This window comes from Leucoraja erinacea, chromosome 2, assembly GCF_028641065.1.
Source record: "Leucoraja erinacea ecotype New England chromosome 2, Leri_hhj_1, whole genome shotgun sequence".
Taxonomy (NCBI): domain Eukaryota; kingdom Metazoa; phylum Chordata; class Chondrichthyes; order Rajiformes; family Rajidae; genus Leucoraja; species Leucoraja erinaceus.
In genome coordinates, this window is record NC_073378.1 from 86,351,152 (window position 1) to 86,367,941 (window position 16,790).

The 16,790-nt window shown below is 40.1% G+C and overlaps 1 protein-coding gene across 7 annotated transcripts in view; it reads right to left on the reverse strand.

Moving 5' to 3' along the window:
* The window catches only part of LOC129712085 (RNA-binding motif, single-stranded-interacting protein 3), a 1,245,262-nt gene that overhangs the window by 224,429 nt on the left and 1,004,043 nt on the right, over window positions 1-16,790 (reverse strand). For 6 of the 7 annotated variants that reach the window (XM_055660289.1, XM_055660306.1, XM_055660272.1 and 3 more), the window contains one exon: window positions 5,818-5,975. In XM_055660289.1, the coding sequence (XP_055516264.1) occupies window positions 5,818-5,975 (158 nt within the window). The remainder of the gene's footprint in view (window positions 1-5,817; window positions 5,976-16,790) is intronic. The other variant, XM_055660298.1, reaches the window with a different exon arrangement.

Here is a 16,790-nt window from a genome sequence, read left to right on the forward strand (position 1 = left end):
GATTGGGTGAATCAAATTGGCAAGGGTGCTCAGGAAGAGGATTTCTGGGAATGTATGCGGGATAGTTTTCAAAACCAACATATAGAGGAACCAACGAGAGAGCAGGCTATTCTAGATTGGGTATTGAGTAATGAGGAAGGGTTAGTTAGCAGTCTTGTTGTGCGTGGCCCCTTGGGTAAGAGTGACCATAATATGGTTGAGTTCTTTATTAGGATGGAGAGTGACATTGTTAATTCAGAAACAAGGGTCCTGAACATAAAGAAAGGTAACTTTGAGGGTATGAGACATGATTTGGCCAAGATAGACTGGCAATTGATTCTTAAAGTGTTGATGGTGGATATGCAATGGAAGGCATTTAAAGACTGCATGGATGAACTATAACAATTGTTCATCCCAGTTTGGCAAAAGAATAAATCAGGGAAGGTTGTACATCCGTGGATAACAAGGGAAATCAGGGATAGTATCAAAACAAAAGATGAAGCATACAAATTAGCCAGAAAAAGTAACCTACCAGAGGACTGGGAGAAATTCAGAGTCCAGCAGAGGACCACAAAGGGCTTAATTAGGAAAGGGAAAATAGATTATGAAAGAAAACTGGCAGGGAACATAAAAAACTGACTGCAAAAGTTTTTATAGATATGTGAAGAGAAAAAAATTAGTTAACACAAATGTAGGTCCCTTGCAGTCAGAAACAGGAGAATTGATCATGGGGAACAAGGACATGGCAGACCAATTGAATAACTACTTTGGTTCTGTCTTCACTAAGGAAGACATAAAGAAGCTGCCGGAAATAGCAGGGGACCTGGGGTCAAATGAGATGGAGGAACTGAGTGAAATCCAGGTTAGCCGGGAAGTGGTGTTAGGTAAATTGAATGGATTAAAGGACGATAAATCCCCAGGGCCAGATAGGCTGCATCCCAGAGTACTTAAGGAAGTAGCCGCAGAAATAGTGGATGCATTAGTGATAATTTTTCAAAACTCTTTAGATTCTGGAGTAGTTCCTGAGGATTGGAGGGTAGCTAATGTAACCCCACTTTTTAAAAAGTGAGGGAGAGAGAAAATGGGGAATTACAGACCAGTTAGTCTAACGTCGGTAGTGGGGAAACTGCTAGAATCAGTTATTAAAGATGGGATAGCAGCACATTTGGAAAGTGGTGAAATCATAGGGCAAAATCAGCATGGATTTATGAAAGGTAAATCATGTCTGACGAATCTTATAGAATTTTTCGAGGATGAAACTAGTAGAGTGGATAAGGGAGAGCCAGTGGATGTATTATATCTGGACTTTCAGAAGGCTTTCGACAAGGTCCCACATAAAAGATTAGTATACAAACTTAAAGCACACGGTATTGGGGGTTCAGTATTGATGTGGATAGAGAACTGGCTGGCAAACAGGAAGCAAAGACGGAGTAAACGGATCCTTTTCACAATGGGAGGCAGTGACTAGTGGGGTACCGCAAGGCTCAGTGCTGGGACCCCAGCTATTTACAATATATATTAATGATTTGGATGAGGGAATTGAATGCAACATCTCCAAGTTTGCAGATGACTCGAAGCTGGGGGGCAGCGTTAGCTGTGAGGAGGATGCTAGGAGGCTGCAACGTGACTTGGATAGGCTGGGTGAGTGGGCAAATGCATGGCAGATGCAGTATAATGTGGATAAATGTGAGGTTATCCACTTTGGTGGCACAAACAGGAAAGTAGACTATTATCTGAATGGTGGTCGATTAGGAAAAGGGGAGATGCATTGAGACCTGGGTGGCATGGTACACCAGTCATTGAAAGTAGGCATGCAGGTGCAGCAGGCGGTGAAGAAAGCGAATGGTATGTTAGCATTCATAGCAAAAGAATTTGAGTATAGGAGCAGGGAGTTTCTACTGCAGTTGTACAGGGTCTTGGTGAGACTACACCTGGAGTATTGCGTACAGTTTTGGTCTCCTAATCTGAGCAAAGCCATTCTTGCCATAGAGGGAGTACTGAGAAGGTTCACCAGACTGATTCCTGGGATGTCAGGACTTTCATATGAAGAAAAACTGGATAGACTCGGCTTGTACTCGCTAGAATTTAGAAGATTGAGAGGGGATCTTATAGAAACTTACAAAATTCTTAAGGGGTTGGACAGGTTATAACTAATATAACTAATGATGCAGGAAGATTGTTCCCGATGTTGGGGAAGTCCAGAACAAGGGGTCACATTTTAAGGATAAGTGGGAAGTCTTTTAGGACCGAGATGAGAAAAACATTTTTCACACTGAGAGTGGTGAATCTCTGGAATTCTTTGCCACAAAAGGTAGTTGAGGCCAGTTCATTAGTTATATTTCACAGGGAGTTAGATGTGGCCCTTGTAGCTAAGGGGATCGGGGATATGGAGAGAAGGCAGGTACGGGATACTGAATTGGATGATCAGCCATGATCATATTGAATGGCGGTGCAGGCTCGAAGGGCCGAATGGCCTACTCCTGCACCTATTTTCTATGTTTCTATGTTTAAAGAGAATCATTCAAGTCGGGTTGCCTTATGAATAAAGGTTCAACAGGCAAGGCGTATCTACTGGAGTTTAGAAGAGCAAGATGTGGAAGATTATTGACGGGGTAGATTCCTCTTGCAGGAAAATTAGAGCACACTGTTTAAAGTAAGGGGTCACCTATTTAAGACAGAAACATGGCCTTCCCCCCCCCAAGGGTTGAAAGCCTTCCTCAAAGAACAGTGAAACTGGATTTTTGAATAAACAGAGGAAACCAAGATTCACCAAATAAATGGGCCACAAAGATTAGTGAGGTCCTTTTTTCTTCAATGTATTGATTTTGAGAAGGTCATTACCATGGGCAACATCAGCATTTATGGTAAATGCTAAATTCAACTGGGAGATAGTTAAGAATCAACCATATTGGTGGATCTCGGCTTTCATGTAATCAGACAGAGAGAGGGACTCACATTTCCTTCCTGGAAGGGTATTAGAGAGTGTTGCAACAGTCCAGCAGTTTTTTTCCCTCTGAAACCAATGTTTACTTTAAATTCTGAATATTTTTTAATTAATAAAATCTGAATAACCCTGCTGGCATGGTATGATTTGTACTCATTGGTGTAGATTAATTATCTAGAATTCTGACTAGGTTGCAAAATCAAGTTCTTTTTCTTGGACTATAAATTATTAAAAGTTTGAGTGTAGACTATATAAAGATAATTAATAGATTAAAGGAAACTAATGATGAATAAAATATTTAATTATCAAAATTACTAATTTAACTTTGGGTCTACAACCAAATGCATACATTTAGTTTCTGAAGAATAGTAGCGAGAAATGAGCATTGCTCCCCAAATACAATCTAACCAATGCGTCTCAGTGGAGTTTAGCCACTTGTCCTGAAACCCAGATGACTGTTTCAGTACATTCAGCAATTTCTGATTCAACAACTGTGTTCAGATCATTATTTCATCCAGGATGTTTAGCCGGATGTGTCATCTGTTCTTGATCAAGAACAAAATATGTTAATGTAATTGGGGCAGAATTAGGCCATTTGGCCCATCGAATCTGGCTCCGCCATTCAATCATAGCTAATCTATCTTTCCCCCTCAACCCAATTCTCCTGCTTTCTCCCCATAATTTTTGACACCCTCACTAATCGAGAATCTGTCAATCTAGGCTTTAAAAATACCCATTGACTTGGCATCCATAGCCATTTCTGGCAATGAATTCCACAGAAGCACCACCCTTGGACTAAAGAAATTCCTCCACGTCTCCTTTCTAAAGGTATGCACTTTTATTCTGAGGCTGTGCTCTCTGGTCCTATATTCTCCCATTAGTGGAAAAATCCTCTCCACAACTATTCTATCCAGTCTTTTCACTATTCGGCACTTTTCAATAAGGTCCCCCTCATCCTTCTAAACACCAGCTAGTACAGACTTTCATGTAATCAGACAGCATTCAAATACTTATCATACGTTAACCCAACCATCCCTGAATCATTCTCATAAACTTTCTCAGGACCCACTCAAACACCAGCACATCCCTCCTCAGATATGGGGCCCAAAACTGTTTACAATACTCCAAACACGGTCTGACCAGCATTGCATCTCTATTTTATATGTTCTAGTCCTCTTGAAATAAATGCTAACATTGCATTCGTCTTCCCTACTACCGATGCAACTTACAAATAACCGTTTGGGAATCCTGCACCAGCACTCCCAAGTCCCTTTGCACCACTGATTTCCAAATCCTGTCCCCATTTAGAAAATAGTCTATGTCTTTATTTCTACTATCAAAATGCATGATCGCATATTTTGCTGCAATATATTCCATCTGCCATTTCGCAACCCACGCTCCCAGCCTATCCAAGTCTTTCTGCAGACTCCCTGCTTCCTCTACACTACCACCTATCTTCATATCATCTGCAAACTTGGCCACCAAGCCTTCAATTCCATCATCCAAATTGTTGATATAAAGCATGAAGAGTGACAGCCCCAACACCGACCCCCTACGGAATGCCACTAGTCTCCAGCAGTCAACCAGAAAATTCCCACTCTTTGCCTTCTGCCTTTCAGCTAACCTTCTATCCATGCTAGTATCTTCCCTCTGATATGATGGGCTTTCATTTTGTGTGGCAGCCTCATGTGCAGCACCTTATCAATGGCCTTTTGAAAATTCAGGTAAACAACATGTGCTGACTCTTCTTTGTCTATTCTGCTATTTACTTCCACAAAGACTTCCAACAGATTTGTCAAGCAAAATATGTATGCCAGAAGTATAATTATTTTCTGCTTTTCTACAAATCCTCATGGGCCACATAGGAAATCAAAAAGATTGTCAAGCTTAAATAGATTTGAGTAAAACACAAAATATTGGAGGAGCTCAGTGGGTCAGGTAGCTTATGTGTGGGGAAATAGACATATGGTGTTTGATTTGGGGCCCTTCTTCAGACTGATGTCTAAAGGAAAACCCCAGACTAAAACATAATTTGTCCATTTCCACCCACTGATGCTGCCTGACCCACTGAATTCCTCCAGCATTTTGTGTTTTGGTCAAGATTCCAGCATCTGCAGTTTCTTGTGTCTACATTAAAGGGATGTAAATTGGCCATGGCTGCATTTTAAATATATATCCAAGTAGACCAATTTCATGTTACATAAGGGAATCCTTTACACAGAGCAGCATCAAAACAAACAATATTACAGATAGTTTGTTTAAGTCAGAACTGCAGATGTTGGAAAAATTGGTAGACAAAAAATGCTGGAGAAACTCAGCGGGTGAGGCAGCATCCATGAAGAGAAGGAATTGCCGACCTTTCGGGTTGAGACCCTTCTTCAGACTGAAGAAGGGTTTCGACCCAAAAGGTCGCCAATGCCTTTGCTCCATAGATGCTGCCTCATTCGCTGAGTTTCTCCAGCATTTTTTTGTCTACCTAATATTACTGATAGATCTGGGTAAGGAAAATATTAAAATAATAGGAAATAATTTGGTTCATACAATGGCAGTTGCTAATTTTGTTCTGGATGGTTGATTTTAAATGGGTCACCACCTTCCTCATTTGTAATTGCTATATGTTCTTGGCCTGTAGAAGGACTGCTTTGATGCTAATCTAAGCACCCTTCACAATCAAATACCTGTAGTTGGTGATTGAACGAGCAAAATTGAGAGTTCCGGGAAAATTAGAACACAGAAGTAATCTGTAGTTGAAGACAATAGGTCAAATTCATGCAGTTTGTGAATTTTTAATATTGTAGCTTTCACCTTATTTCCATCAAATGGATTTGATCAAAATTACACCCCATTTGATTTATCAGTGCCAGTTTTGTTGAAGGAAGGGAAGTGTTTCTCACCTGGCAAACCCCACACCTCGGCTTATTCCGTTTGCATCTCTCAATATCCTTGTTGAGATTACGTGGCCAAAAGGCTTCAACATGTTCTCCAGTTCCTGTTCATCCATGGACACGGGAAGATTTGAGATGTACAGGTTGGTTGGGTCCTGTTCCTGCTGCTGCAAAGAAAGAAAGAAAGGTGGCATAAATCTCTCAGTCAATGTGGATTAGCAAAAGTGTTCCTGTGATATGAAGCCAGTCTGATTCAATATACATTTCATATCTTAGTAAATAATATTTTTAAAACAGAAATTATCACTGTAATGTACAAACATTGTATTTTCAAAATCTGCTCCTGATCTCACTTCCTGTTATAAAAACACACATTACATTTTGTAACATTTCTGCTAATAAATGCAGAAATTGATAGTTAGTTGGAATTTCTGAGGTTTACCACGATTGATGGTGCATGCAACCAACTGGAATTTTCTTTTCAGCTCTGACAAGAGAAATAACCAGCTAGGCTTTGACCTTTGCATCACAGCTTTTCATCTGATACTTTCATTGTATTGTGTCCTCAACAGATATTAGGTGACCATATTTCATCTTCACATATTTCAAATAGGCCACCAGTTTGCCTATTGCTAATGATTGGCCAGTAACTCTGGCCCAATATTTGCCAAAGAAGCTGTGAAGCCAGAGCCCTGACCTTCCCCTTCCTTAAGTTTTCTCTATCCCCTCCTCATAGTGTTATCTATGATCTGACCTCAAACATCAAACCTATTTGTTCCAATAGTATAACTAACATTTTTGCTCTGGTTTTCGCACATTTTCGCACTGCCTTTCCACCTGCAAGAACAAATTATAAGTACCGTCTCCTTGCAACAAACATATACTAATCATGGTCCTCGATTTGAAAGACTATGACCATGCAGTGCAATCTTGCTGGCATTCCCCAAATATGGAAATAATTAACTGGTTGCTTCTTCAGTATCGAAAAGACAGCTCTGCACTGCAAAAAAAATGCCCCAGTGAACAAGAGCTAACATCGTCTAAATGGATGCATCTACCAAAATATCGACAGCCATCTCTGCAGGACTTGGCATTCTTCCCCAACAATAATTTGGGTATTCTTCTTCAAGAGGTCAGAATTAGTAAGAGACTTTATTTTGCCAAAACCAAAGTGAGTACTTGATGCAGAAAACCCAGCCATGAATAAATTGTTTTAATCATGGAGCACCTTGAATTTAGCAACCCTCTCACAGACATAATCAAGACTGAGCTATGGGATAGTTTTATAGTTTCGCAGTGAGGAAAACCCTCTTTTCAAGCAAGTCATCTTAACACCTTTTTTACATTGCAAGCAATGAAGCAAAATGCTGGGCCACTCTTATCAGCAGTTTGCAGACATATCTGCACTATGTGCATTGCTGCATAGTCCATCTGTTGTTGTTTGCCATTTCTTTGCACTCAGCCCATCAGTTTTAATAAGGAATCTTTCTTGGTTCGCAAATACATTTTGCATTTTCTCCCATGATTGTGACAACAATTTATTTGTCCTCATCTGTTTGCAATTGTAATGATCCAAAGGATGACACACATAACTGAACAAAAAATACATAGAAATTTGATTGGCATCAAACAATCCAATGGGCTTTTATTGCAAATACTGTATAATCAACAACAAAATTGGCATTATGAGGCAGACATATCAAACTATGCAGCAAAATAAGTATTTATCTGAGAAAAGATATACAGTAATATAAGCATTTTGAACCTAGAAAGTGTCAGTTACATCTTTATAAAATGCTTTGGGCTTCAACATTGCTTCAATTACCTTCAAGCAAATATTATCGGATCTCAGCTTCAGTAACTGACTACCTGACTGGAAAGCAGTTAAAATGAAACAAACGGCAGCATTTTGAGAATGCTAAATTCTTAAGCTTATTGCAGTAATTGGGAATGGCAGTTGCACATTAATATACAAAGTCTCATTAATGAGTTCTTCAAATATTTTTTAACAATTCTTTGCAATACTTGAACCTGTAAAGGTCACTAAAACATGAGCTGTATTAAAGAATTCACCAGTCACAAAAGGCGACCCCTCATCCTATTAGGAAGCCTATGCTTATTATATATTGCTGTGAACTATGAATTTACAAAAAATCAATAAAGCAGTATGTTACATACTGCTTTATTGATTTTTTGTAAATGCAACACCAATTTGGAATTCAAGCCAGCCTTTTGCTTTTGAAACTATGAAGCTGTTCTCTGCACAAGAATCTCTTCAGAGTGAGCATGGCAATGAGTCAATTTGTGTCACGAAATGTGGCTTATACACATTTGTCAAAAATCTGATCTTTTTTTAATCTTGCCGTTTATTTGTCTGTTGCCTTGCTAAGAAATTATGTTACAAAGAGCAATAACATATCTCACTCTGTGATTGATGATTCACTCATTAAAGTTGGTTTGGTTTGCATTAGTAAGAATTTCATTCCTTCCTCTCCACCCAAGATTATAAATGAGCTCTCAGTTTAAACAAACGTAAAACCCAAAACTCAAAGAACTACACATTTAAAACATCTCAGAATCCAGAATGTACTTAATAACACAAGTTGTAGTAAAGTGAGCAATTGATTAAAGCTCCTCAAAAATCAGGATTACAAATGTTCCTTGTTTATATAGGGAAGACACAAAATGCTGGAGTAACTCAGCAGGTCAGCCAGCATCCCTGGAAAACATGGACAGGTGGCATTTCAGGTTGGGATGCTTCTTCAGTGATTGCAGGGGTTGGGGGGCCAGGGCGGAAAGATAGAAGAGTGGAAGAGCAGGATAAAGTATGGTAGGTCATAGGTGAATACAGACAAGTAGAGTTTTTTATATGCAAATGGTTGGTCAAAGGCCAGCCAAACACAAGATGTTTGTCAAAAGGACTCGAGAGTTGCGAATTGTGAATTTAGAGGATTGACAAGGTACGTATTGTTTCGGAATGTTGGTGGAGAGGGAAGGCTGGACAGGTGCAAGGTCAGCTAGGCGGAGGGGGAAGGAGGAGGCGGAGGGGGGGGTGGGGGGGGGGGGGGGGGGGGGGGTTGAAGAGGGGAGCTAATCTAAAATTGAAGAATTCAATGTTCATACATATGAGGTGTTGCTCCTCCCTATTCAATTAGATTCCACACAATTTGGGAATGTATGTTGCTCATTAAAATGACCTATGACCTACCATGTTTTGTGCTGCCCCTCCACTCTTCCCAGCCTTCTTTCCTCCAGCCCTGCAATCAGTCTGAAGAAGGGACCCGACTTAAAACATCACCTATCCATGTTAACATAGAAACATAGAAAGTAGGTGCGAGAGCAGACCACCAGGTCCATCGAGCCCGCACCGCCATTCGCTCATGGCTGAACACTAAACAGACACACTTACCCACAAACAGTAGACACAAGACACAGAACACAAGACACTACCCTCCCCTTTATACCGCTATCACCCCTCTCCACCCCAAGAACCTCGTGATCTCCTGGGGGAGGCAAAAAACCGGATAAAAACCCAGGTCCAATTCGGGAAAAAAATCCGGGAAATTCCTCTCCGACCCCAATCTAGGCGATCGACACTTGTCCAGGAGATCACTCAGGTCTTACTATACTAACCATACCTAGGTCCATATCCCTGCCCTCTCCCCGTAGCCCCTTATCCCCTTGGCAGCTAAAAAAACATCTATTTTAGTCTCCAGGGATGCTGCCTAACATGCTGAGTTACTCTAGCACTTTGGGTCTTTCCTTGGCAAATTAACATCTGCAGTTCCTCGTTTCTACATTCTGCATCGTTTATACACTTAGTCGTAAAATATAGCTTGTTACTAAGTGCAAAGCAAAGAGAACACAAGTAGTAGCCACTCAATGTGATTCCACAGCTATACTCAATGTGTAGCTGTGGAACCTACTGCTGATAGCAATCAACTTCACACTAAAATGCATGCTTTCTATTACTGTGCAAACGTACTTGTGCGGTTTCATAATGTTTCAGACATCTATGGTCTGACAAATTACTAGAACTACTGAAGTGCTGCTACGAGAGAGCCACAGCACCACTGTACTGTGCAAGGAAACGTGTCTTCCTTTCCCACCCCCTTCCTCAGCCAGTCCACTTAAATGGAAACACACACATTCTACCTTCAATTATGTTTTGAATATTTGTCTAAAATACATTTTGTGAACAAGCAAACATTGTACTTTGTTCTCAATACTAAATATGGCGCCTTTCATGAAAATGAGCACTGAAGCTGAATCTACCTAGTGCCAAATGAAATAGGCCGAGTGGTGCCAGTTAAAAGTAGGAATGACTGCAGCCTATCACAATTTTTGCAGCTTTGGAGAGAGTTAATTGCAATGGCAAGGTCAATATCTGCTGTTTTTATAATCATTTATTTGGGAGTTAATTCTGATATTTATCAATTAACTACAAGCTAATGTATATTGTTCATGAGCAGAATATGGAAGTTGCCAATATTGCAATTAGCTACCATTGCAATTTCATTGAGACTATTTGTTAGTAGTAGCAGCAATCACCTCTTATCTTGCCACATTTTTCATTTTGATGGGTCTTTAATTAAATAAATATTGTGCGAGGTTCATTACAATATTGCCAGTTTTGTACAGCCTTCTCAATCAACTGAAATAACTGCAATTTTATGACATTTTGCAGCATGGGGCTCCAGATATGGGTCAATATATAACCATCAAATCAGATGGAAGGACAAGAATATCTGTTCAAATTGATAAAGCTTCATATTGGAATTATTTAACTAAGAAGGATAATGGTTCTTTATTTCTATTCAACTTCTTCTAAAAACAGGGAATTTGCTTATAATTTAAAGGATCAATATATAGTGCTTGAGCCAAGAGCTTTTAACTTTAAAACTTTAATGAGCCCACTGATCGGCACTTAGGATAATTCCTGATGAATTTTGCCATGAGAGGAACCTGCAACAGGATGTGGGTTCGTTCTACACAAAGATAGGATCTTTGGTTCTACAGGATGCTCTAGATAGTATGTGGTGAGAACACAACAGGGAAATGGCAGTATATATCTGTCTAAATCTGCATTGCGATCTGTGTTTTGACTAAAATTTCATTTTCTTGAGTTTGGGTTCTGCTAAATGCTCTGTGTATGTGGCAGAAGGTGAATACCACATCCCAAACAGCCCACCTGCCTGCCCCATCCATGGAAAGACCATTGGCCTCAATGGCCACCTCAAAAAAACAGAAAGAAGCAATAATCATCGATGCCAAGAAAGAATAATAGATGTCCAAGAGAAATAATACAGAAATGTGCTGCTGGCAACAAAAAAAACATACTGCATACAATAATCAAATTAATGCGACAGCACAGTGGTGCTGCGGTCGAGTTGCTGCCTTACAGTCCCAGGTTCGATCCTGACTATGGGTGCTTGTCTGTACGGAGTTGTATGCTCCCTCCATGACCTGCGTGGGTTTTCTCTGGGATCACCAGTTTCCTTCCATACTCCAAAGACGTACAGGTTTATATGCTAACTGGCTTGGTAAAATTGTAAATTTGCCTAGCGTGTGCAGGTGTGGACTCGGTGGCTGAAGGGCCTGTTTCTGCACTATATCTTTAAGCTAAATTACATTTGGCTTTTGTAAAATTTCCATCATGTAGTAAGACATTGAGCAATGTGAAAGAACTTTCAGGCCGTAATGCTTCACCATCAAAGTTGAAAAATAACGATGAATTGGGAAGCTAGAGGAAGGAATGTGGGTGGGCGGGGAATGGTGGGGCAAAATAGGTGTGTCCATGTGGGGTAGAGGGACACTTGGACACACCTTTCTGGCCTTGGATATGGGAAGAGGATTCAAAATGGTTAGCAACCAGGAGATCCAGTAGACCTTGGGCGACCAAGCACAAATGTGTTTGGCGGAAAGATCGCTGAGTCTACACTTGGTCTTATTGTTGTACACAAGACCAACAGGAACATTGGATGCAGTAGTTGAGGTTAAAGGAAGTGCACATGCACTGCCTCACCTGGAAGGACTGCTGGAGTCCTTGGATAGAGGCAAGGGAGGAGGGGGGTCCTTGGATAGAGGCAAGGGAGGAGGTATAGGGACAGTTACAGTTATAGTTTAGCTTATTGTCACGTGTACCGAGGTACTGTGAAAAACTTTTGCTGCATGCTATCCAGTCAGTGGAAAGACAATACATGATTATAATAGAGTCATTTACAGTGTATAGACACATAAGGGAATAACCTTTAGTGCAAGGTGAAGCCAGAAAAGTTTGATCAACGATAGTCCGAGGGTCACCAATGAGGTAGACAGTAGTTACATCCCTGCAGTCGATGGGGAAAGTACCTAGGGAGGTAGTGGTTTGGGTGTGAAGGGATGAGTGAAGCAAGGATTTGCAGAGGGAACGGTCTCTGCGGAAGACGGAATGGGGTGGGATGTGAACATTTGACTGGTGGTGGGATCATGCTACAGGTGACTTAATAAATAATATTTTAGCTGATGGGAAGAAAGGCAAGAAACATGGGAACCCTTTTCTTGCTCCGTCTGAGGGACAGGAACGAGAACTTAACTATGGGACACAGAGGAGGCATACATGATGACTCCATCTATAAGAGCTGAGGGAAACCACGTTTACTAAAGAGAGAGGACATCTCGGATAGAAGATGTCATGTTGGAAGGAGATGCGGCGGAGGCGGGAAAATCGAGAGTAGGGGATAGCGCCTTTGCAAGTGGCAAGATGGGAGGAGGTATAGTCCAGAAAACCGTGGCAGTTGATGGGTTTGTAGTAGACACCAGTCGACAATCTGTCCTCTGTGATATAGACAGAGAGATCAAGAAAGGAGTGAGTGGTGTCAGAGGTAGTCCAAGTGTTTTGAGGGCAGAGTGGAAGTTAGTCGTAAATTTAATGAAATCAACCGGTTCTGCAGGGGTGCGAGAGGCAGCCTCGAGACAGTCGTTGACGTAGTGGATAAAGAGCTTGGGGATGTTGCCAGTGTACATTTGGAACAAGGACTGTTCAATGTAAAAAGCATGCAGAGATGGGGCCCATGGCTGCTCCTTTAACTTGACAAAAGTGAGAGGACTCAAAGAGAAGTTGTCGAGGGTGAGGACAAGTTCTGCCAGACGGAGGAGAGTGTTAGTAGAGGGAAATTGATTTGGGTCTCTGTACAAGGAAAAACCAAAGGGCCTTGATATGCATTTACTTTGTACCTTTCACAAACGTTATGTATCAAACTGCAATTAGGAATTTCTAGATCACGACAACCATTTTAAAGAAGCAAAAATTATCATTTATAGGTAAGAAAAATAATAACTGCACCAAAAATTGGCAACTTTTCATTCTCATTCGCACTCTCTATATATTACATAGGCAAACCACAGTCAGGAGATGAAATTTAGTTATGAGGCTCATTAGTGACTGAATTGCCAAAGGTGAGATGCCGAGATGCTGTCAGATTGAATGAGTATTTCTTTTCAAATGACAGCATACTTTTCCACATAGGTTGTTCAATGGGAACTATGGTTGACTGAGGCCAGAACAAATTTGTAGAGCATGTGATGAATTTCCAAACTATCTGTAGGCTTATTATCCATAAGACTCTACCAGTGAAAATTAAATTCCACAAGAGTAACTGCTAATTTAATGGCTCGCAACCATGCCTGCTGTAATTTTCAATTTTAAAATTAAAATTCAAAACTATATAAATGTCTCAATATTCTGGTGGATGATACAATGATGAGGTCCAAATATAATTTTTTTAAAAACACAGATTTGTGATATGAGCATTTTGTGTTGACATTGATATGGAGACTTAAAAAAATATGAAACAATTCATAATTACATTAGCAGAGTTTGTAAAATAATGATCATGTGATAAACTATTGCCAGCACAAAATTCTGATTTATGTGGTCACATTTATGTTGAATTCACCAGTTATTAAGGTTTAACATTATGAATATGTTTAGAAGATGTGGTAATCTAATGGAGCTTAATTTCCTGACAGGTTCCCTGAAATATGATACGAACAGGTGAATGTCTAAAGATACAGAAGCAGATTATGAAATTGGGAAATGTGGCCAAATTGAACTTGAATATATCATGGAATCAAATGTGTAAATTATTCAAAATCATATTATGATTAAATAAGATTATAAAGGAAAAATTATATTCCTAGTATCACAGGCAGTTAAAAGCTTTCTATTACATAGAAACATAGAAAATAGGTGCAGGAGTAGGCCATTCGGCCCTTCGAGCCTGCACCGCCATTCAATATGATCATGGCTGATCATCCAACTCAGTATCCTGTACCTGCCTTCTCTCCATACCCCCTGATACCTTTAGCCACAAGGGCCTCATCTAACTCCCTTTTAAATATAGCCAATGAACTGGCCTCAACTACCTTTTGTGGCAGAGAATTCCACAGATTCACCACTCTCTGTGTAAAAAATGATTTTCTCATCTTGGTCCTAAAAGACTTCCCCCTTATCCTTAAACTGTGACCTTTAACTATTAACTATTGACCTTTCATGAGCAAAATTATATGAGATTAGTCTTGAGAAAACTTTTGTTTAATTGGCCTAAAACCATTTAATAATGAGGATCTGAATTCTGGATTTAGGATTTAACTCATCAATTGGGGAAAAAGGGAACGTTTTCTTTTGGATGTAAAAAAAATCTCTATACTTTTTTGCACAAGTACTGTCATATCCAAGAGACATGTCCTAACAAAGTGTGTTATATATATATATTATTACCCTGCCTGAACCAGGTTTCAATGTCATATAACCCCAATGGAGTGAAGAATATGCAAATACACAAGTCAGAAGCAATTGACCCCTCAAGTCTGCTCCACCATTTAACAATATCACAGTTGATGGGATCATAACCTCAACTTTGTATTCCCATCTTCCACAGTAACCTTCACCCTTGGCTTATCAAATATCTGTCATAAAAATATCGCCATGAGGAAGAACAATTCTATGATCCCCAGAGAAAAGAAAATCACTTATCTTCGTCTTAAATGGGTGACTGCTTTGTTTCAAACTGTAACCACCAATTTTATATTTTCTCGTGAAGGAAATAACCTCTCCACATCCACCCTATCAAGAACCCTCAGGATTTTTTTTTGATTCAATCAAGACACAGTTCACTCCTGTAAGCACAGGCTGTTCAACCTTTCTTTGTAAGAATCTTGTTCGTTCTAGGTATGAATCCAATAAACCTTCTCCAAACACAATACCAGCTTTCCTTAAAAAAGGAGACCAATACTACTTTCCAGATATGGTCTCATCATTGTCCTATACAGCATAAGCATAATTCTCCTACATTCGCATTCACAAACAGTGAGGAATGATATTCTGTAAGCCTTTATAATTTCTTGCTGCCCCCTGCATAGTAATCTTTACAGAATGATTCCCTGAGATGCAGATTCATCTGTATCTCAATAGCTCTACAATGTCTCACCATTTATATATTACACTATATTTTTGCAAATTATATTCCATTTGCCAGATTTGTCTTTACACTTAAATCTACATCCCTACATATCCTCTTGCCAACTTATTTTCTTTCTTACTTTTGCATCCTTGGCAAAATTATCAATCATTCTGCATGGTGCCTTCAGGACAGAGTCAAAATGTACATAAACAGGCCCTTCAGCACAACTCGTCCATGTCAATCAAGATGCCCATTCTTGCAAGTCCCATTTGCCTGCATTCGGGCCACATCCCTCTAAACTTCTCCTGTCTATTAAATACCCTTGTTACAGTTAACCCTTGTAATAACAGACCATGGTGAGGGAATGGTGTCTGTTATTGCCAATTTCCGCTATATCCGAGTAAGGGAATTAATAAGTGCAGCATTGGAAAAACAGCCAATAACCATACACAAAACAAGACACACAATAAACAGGATAAGTAAACACAGACTAAGACAAGATTGACTCTGTTTTCAATCCGGCGTTCCTTTGTTGCGAGATAAACACAAAAAGCTGGAGTAACTCAGTGGGATAGGCAGCATGTCTGGAGATAAGGAAAGGGTGACGTTTCGGGTTAAGACCCTTCTTCAGACTGGTTAGGGATAAGGGAAACAAGAGATCTAGACGGTGATGTGGAGAGATAAAGAACAATGAATGAAAGATATGCCAAAAAGTAACGATGATTAAGGTAATTGGTAGCTGTTTGTAGGGTGAAATGAGCTAGTGCGACTTGGGTGGGGGAGGGATAGAGGGCAAGGGATCGGGGCTACCTGAAGTCAGATAAATCAATATTCATACCACTGGACTGTAATCTGCCCAAACAAAATGTGAGATGCTGTTCCTCCAATTTGAATATAGCCTCACTCAGACAATGGAAGAGACCTAGGACCAAAAGGTCTATGGAGGAATCGAAAGGAGAATTAAAGTGTCCAGCAACCGGGAGAGCTGGTAGGTTCAGACGGGCTGAGCGAAGGTGTTCCGCGAAACGATCGCCTAGTCTGCGTTTGGTCTCGCCGATGTATAAAAGTCCACATCTTAAACAATGGATGCAATAGATGAGGTTGGAGGAAGTGCAAGTGAACCTCTGCCTAACATATAAAGACTGTTGGGGTCCCAGGACAGTTGAGGGAGGAAGTATAGCGACAGGCGTTGCATCTTTTGCAGTTTGGGTGGGAAGGGATGAGTTAGCCAGGGAGTAGCGGAGCATACTGTTGAACTGTGGTTACCGTGGTGATGGTACAGACAGAACGGTATATGTCGGCACCCTTAGAAAGTAATTAAATAGATTTTCACATTTTTTATATTATGCCGTTTACGGAAATTTTTAAAATAACATTTATTAATTAAATTAGGCAGTCAGGCCCTTAAACAGCTAAAGCAGCTTATACTTTAACAATCTGCCATAAAAAACCAACAGGAACAATATGCGTGACGACAACTTTTGTCCACAAGTAACGCACTGGTTACCGTATAGAATAATCTTTGTGTATTTGTTGACT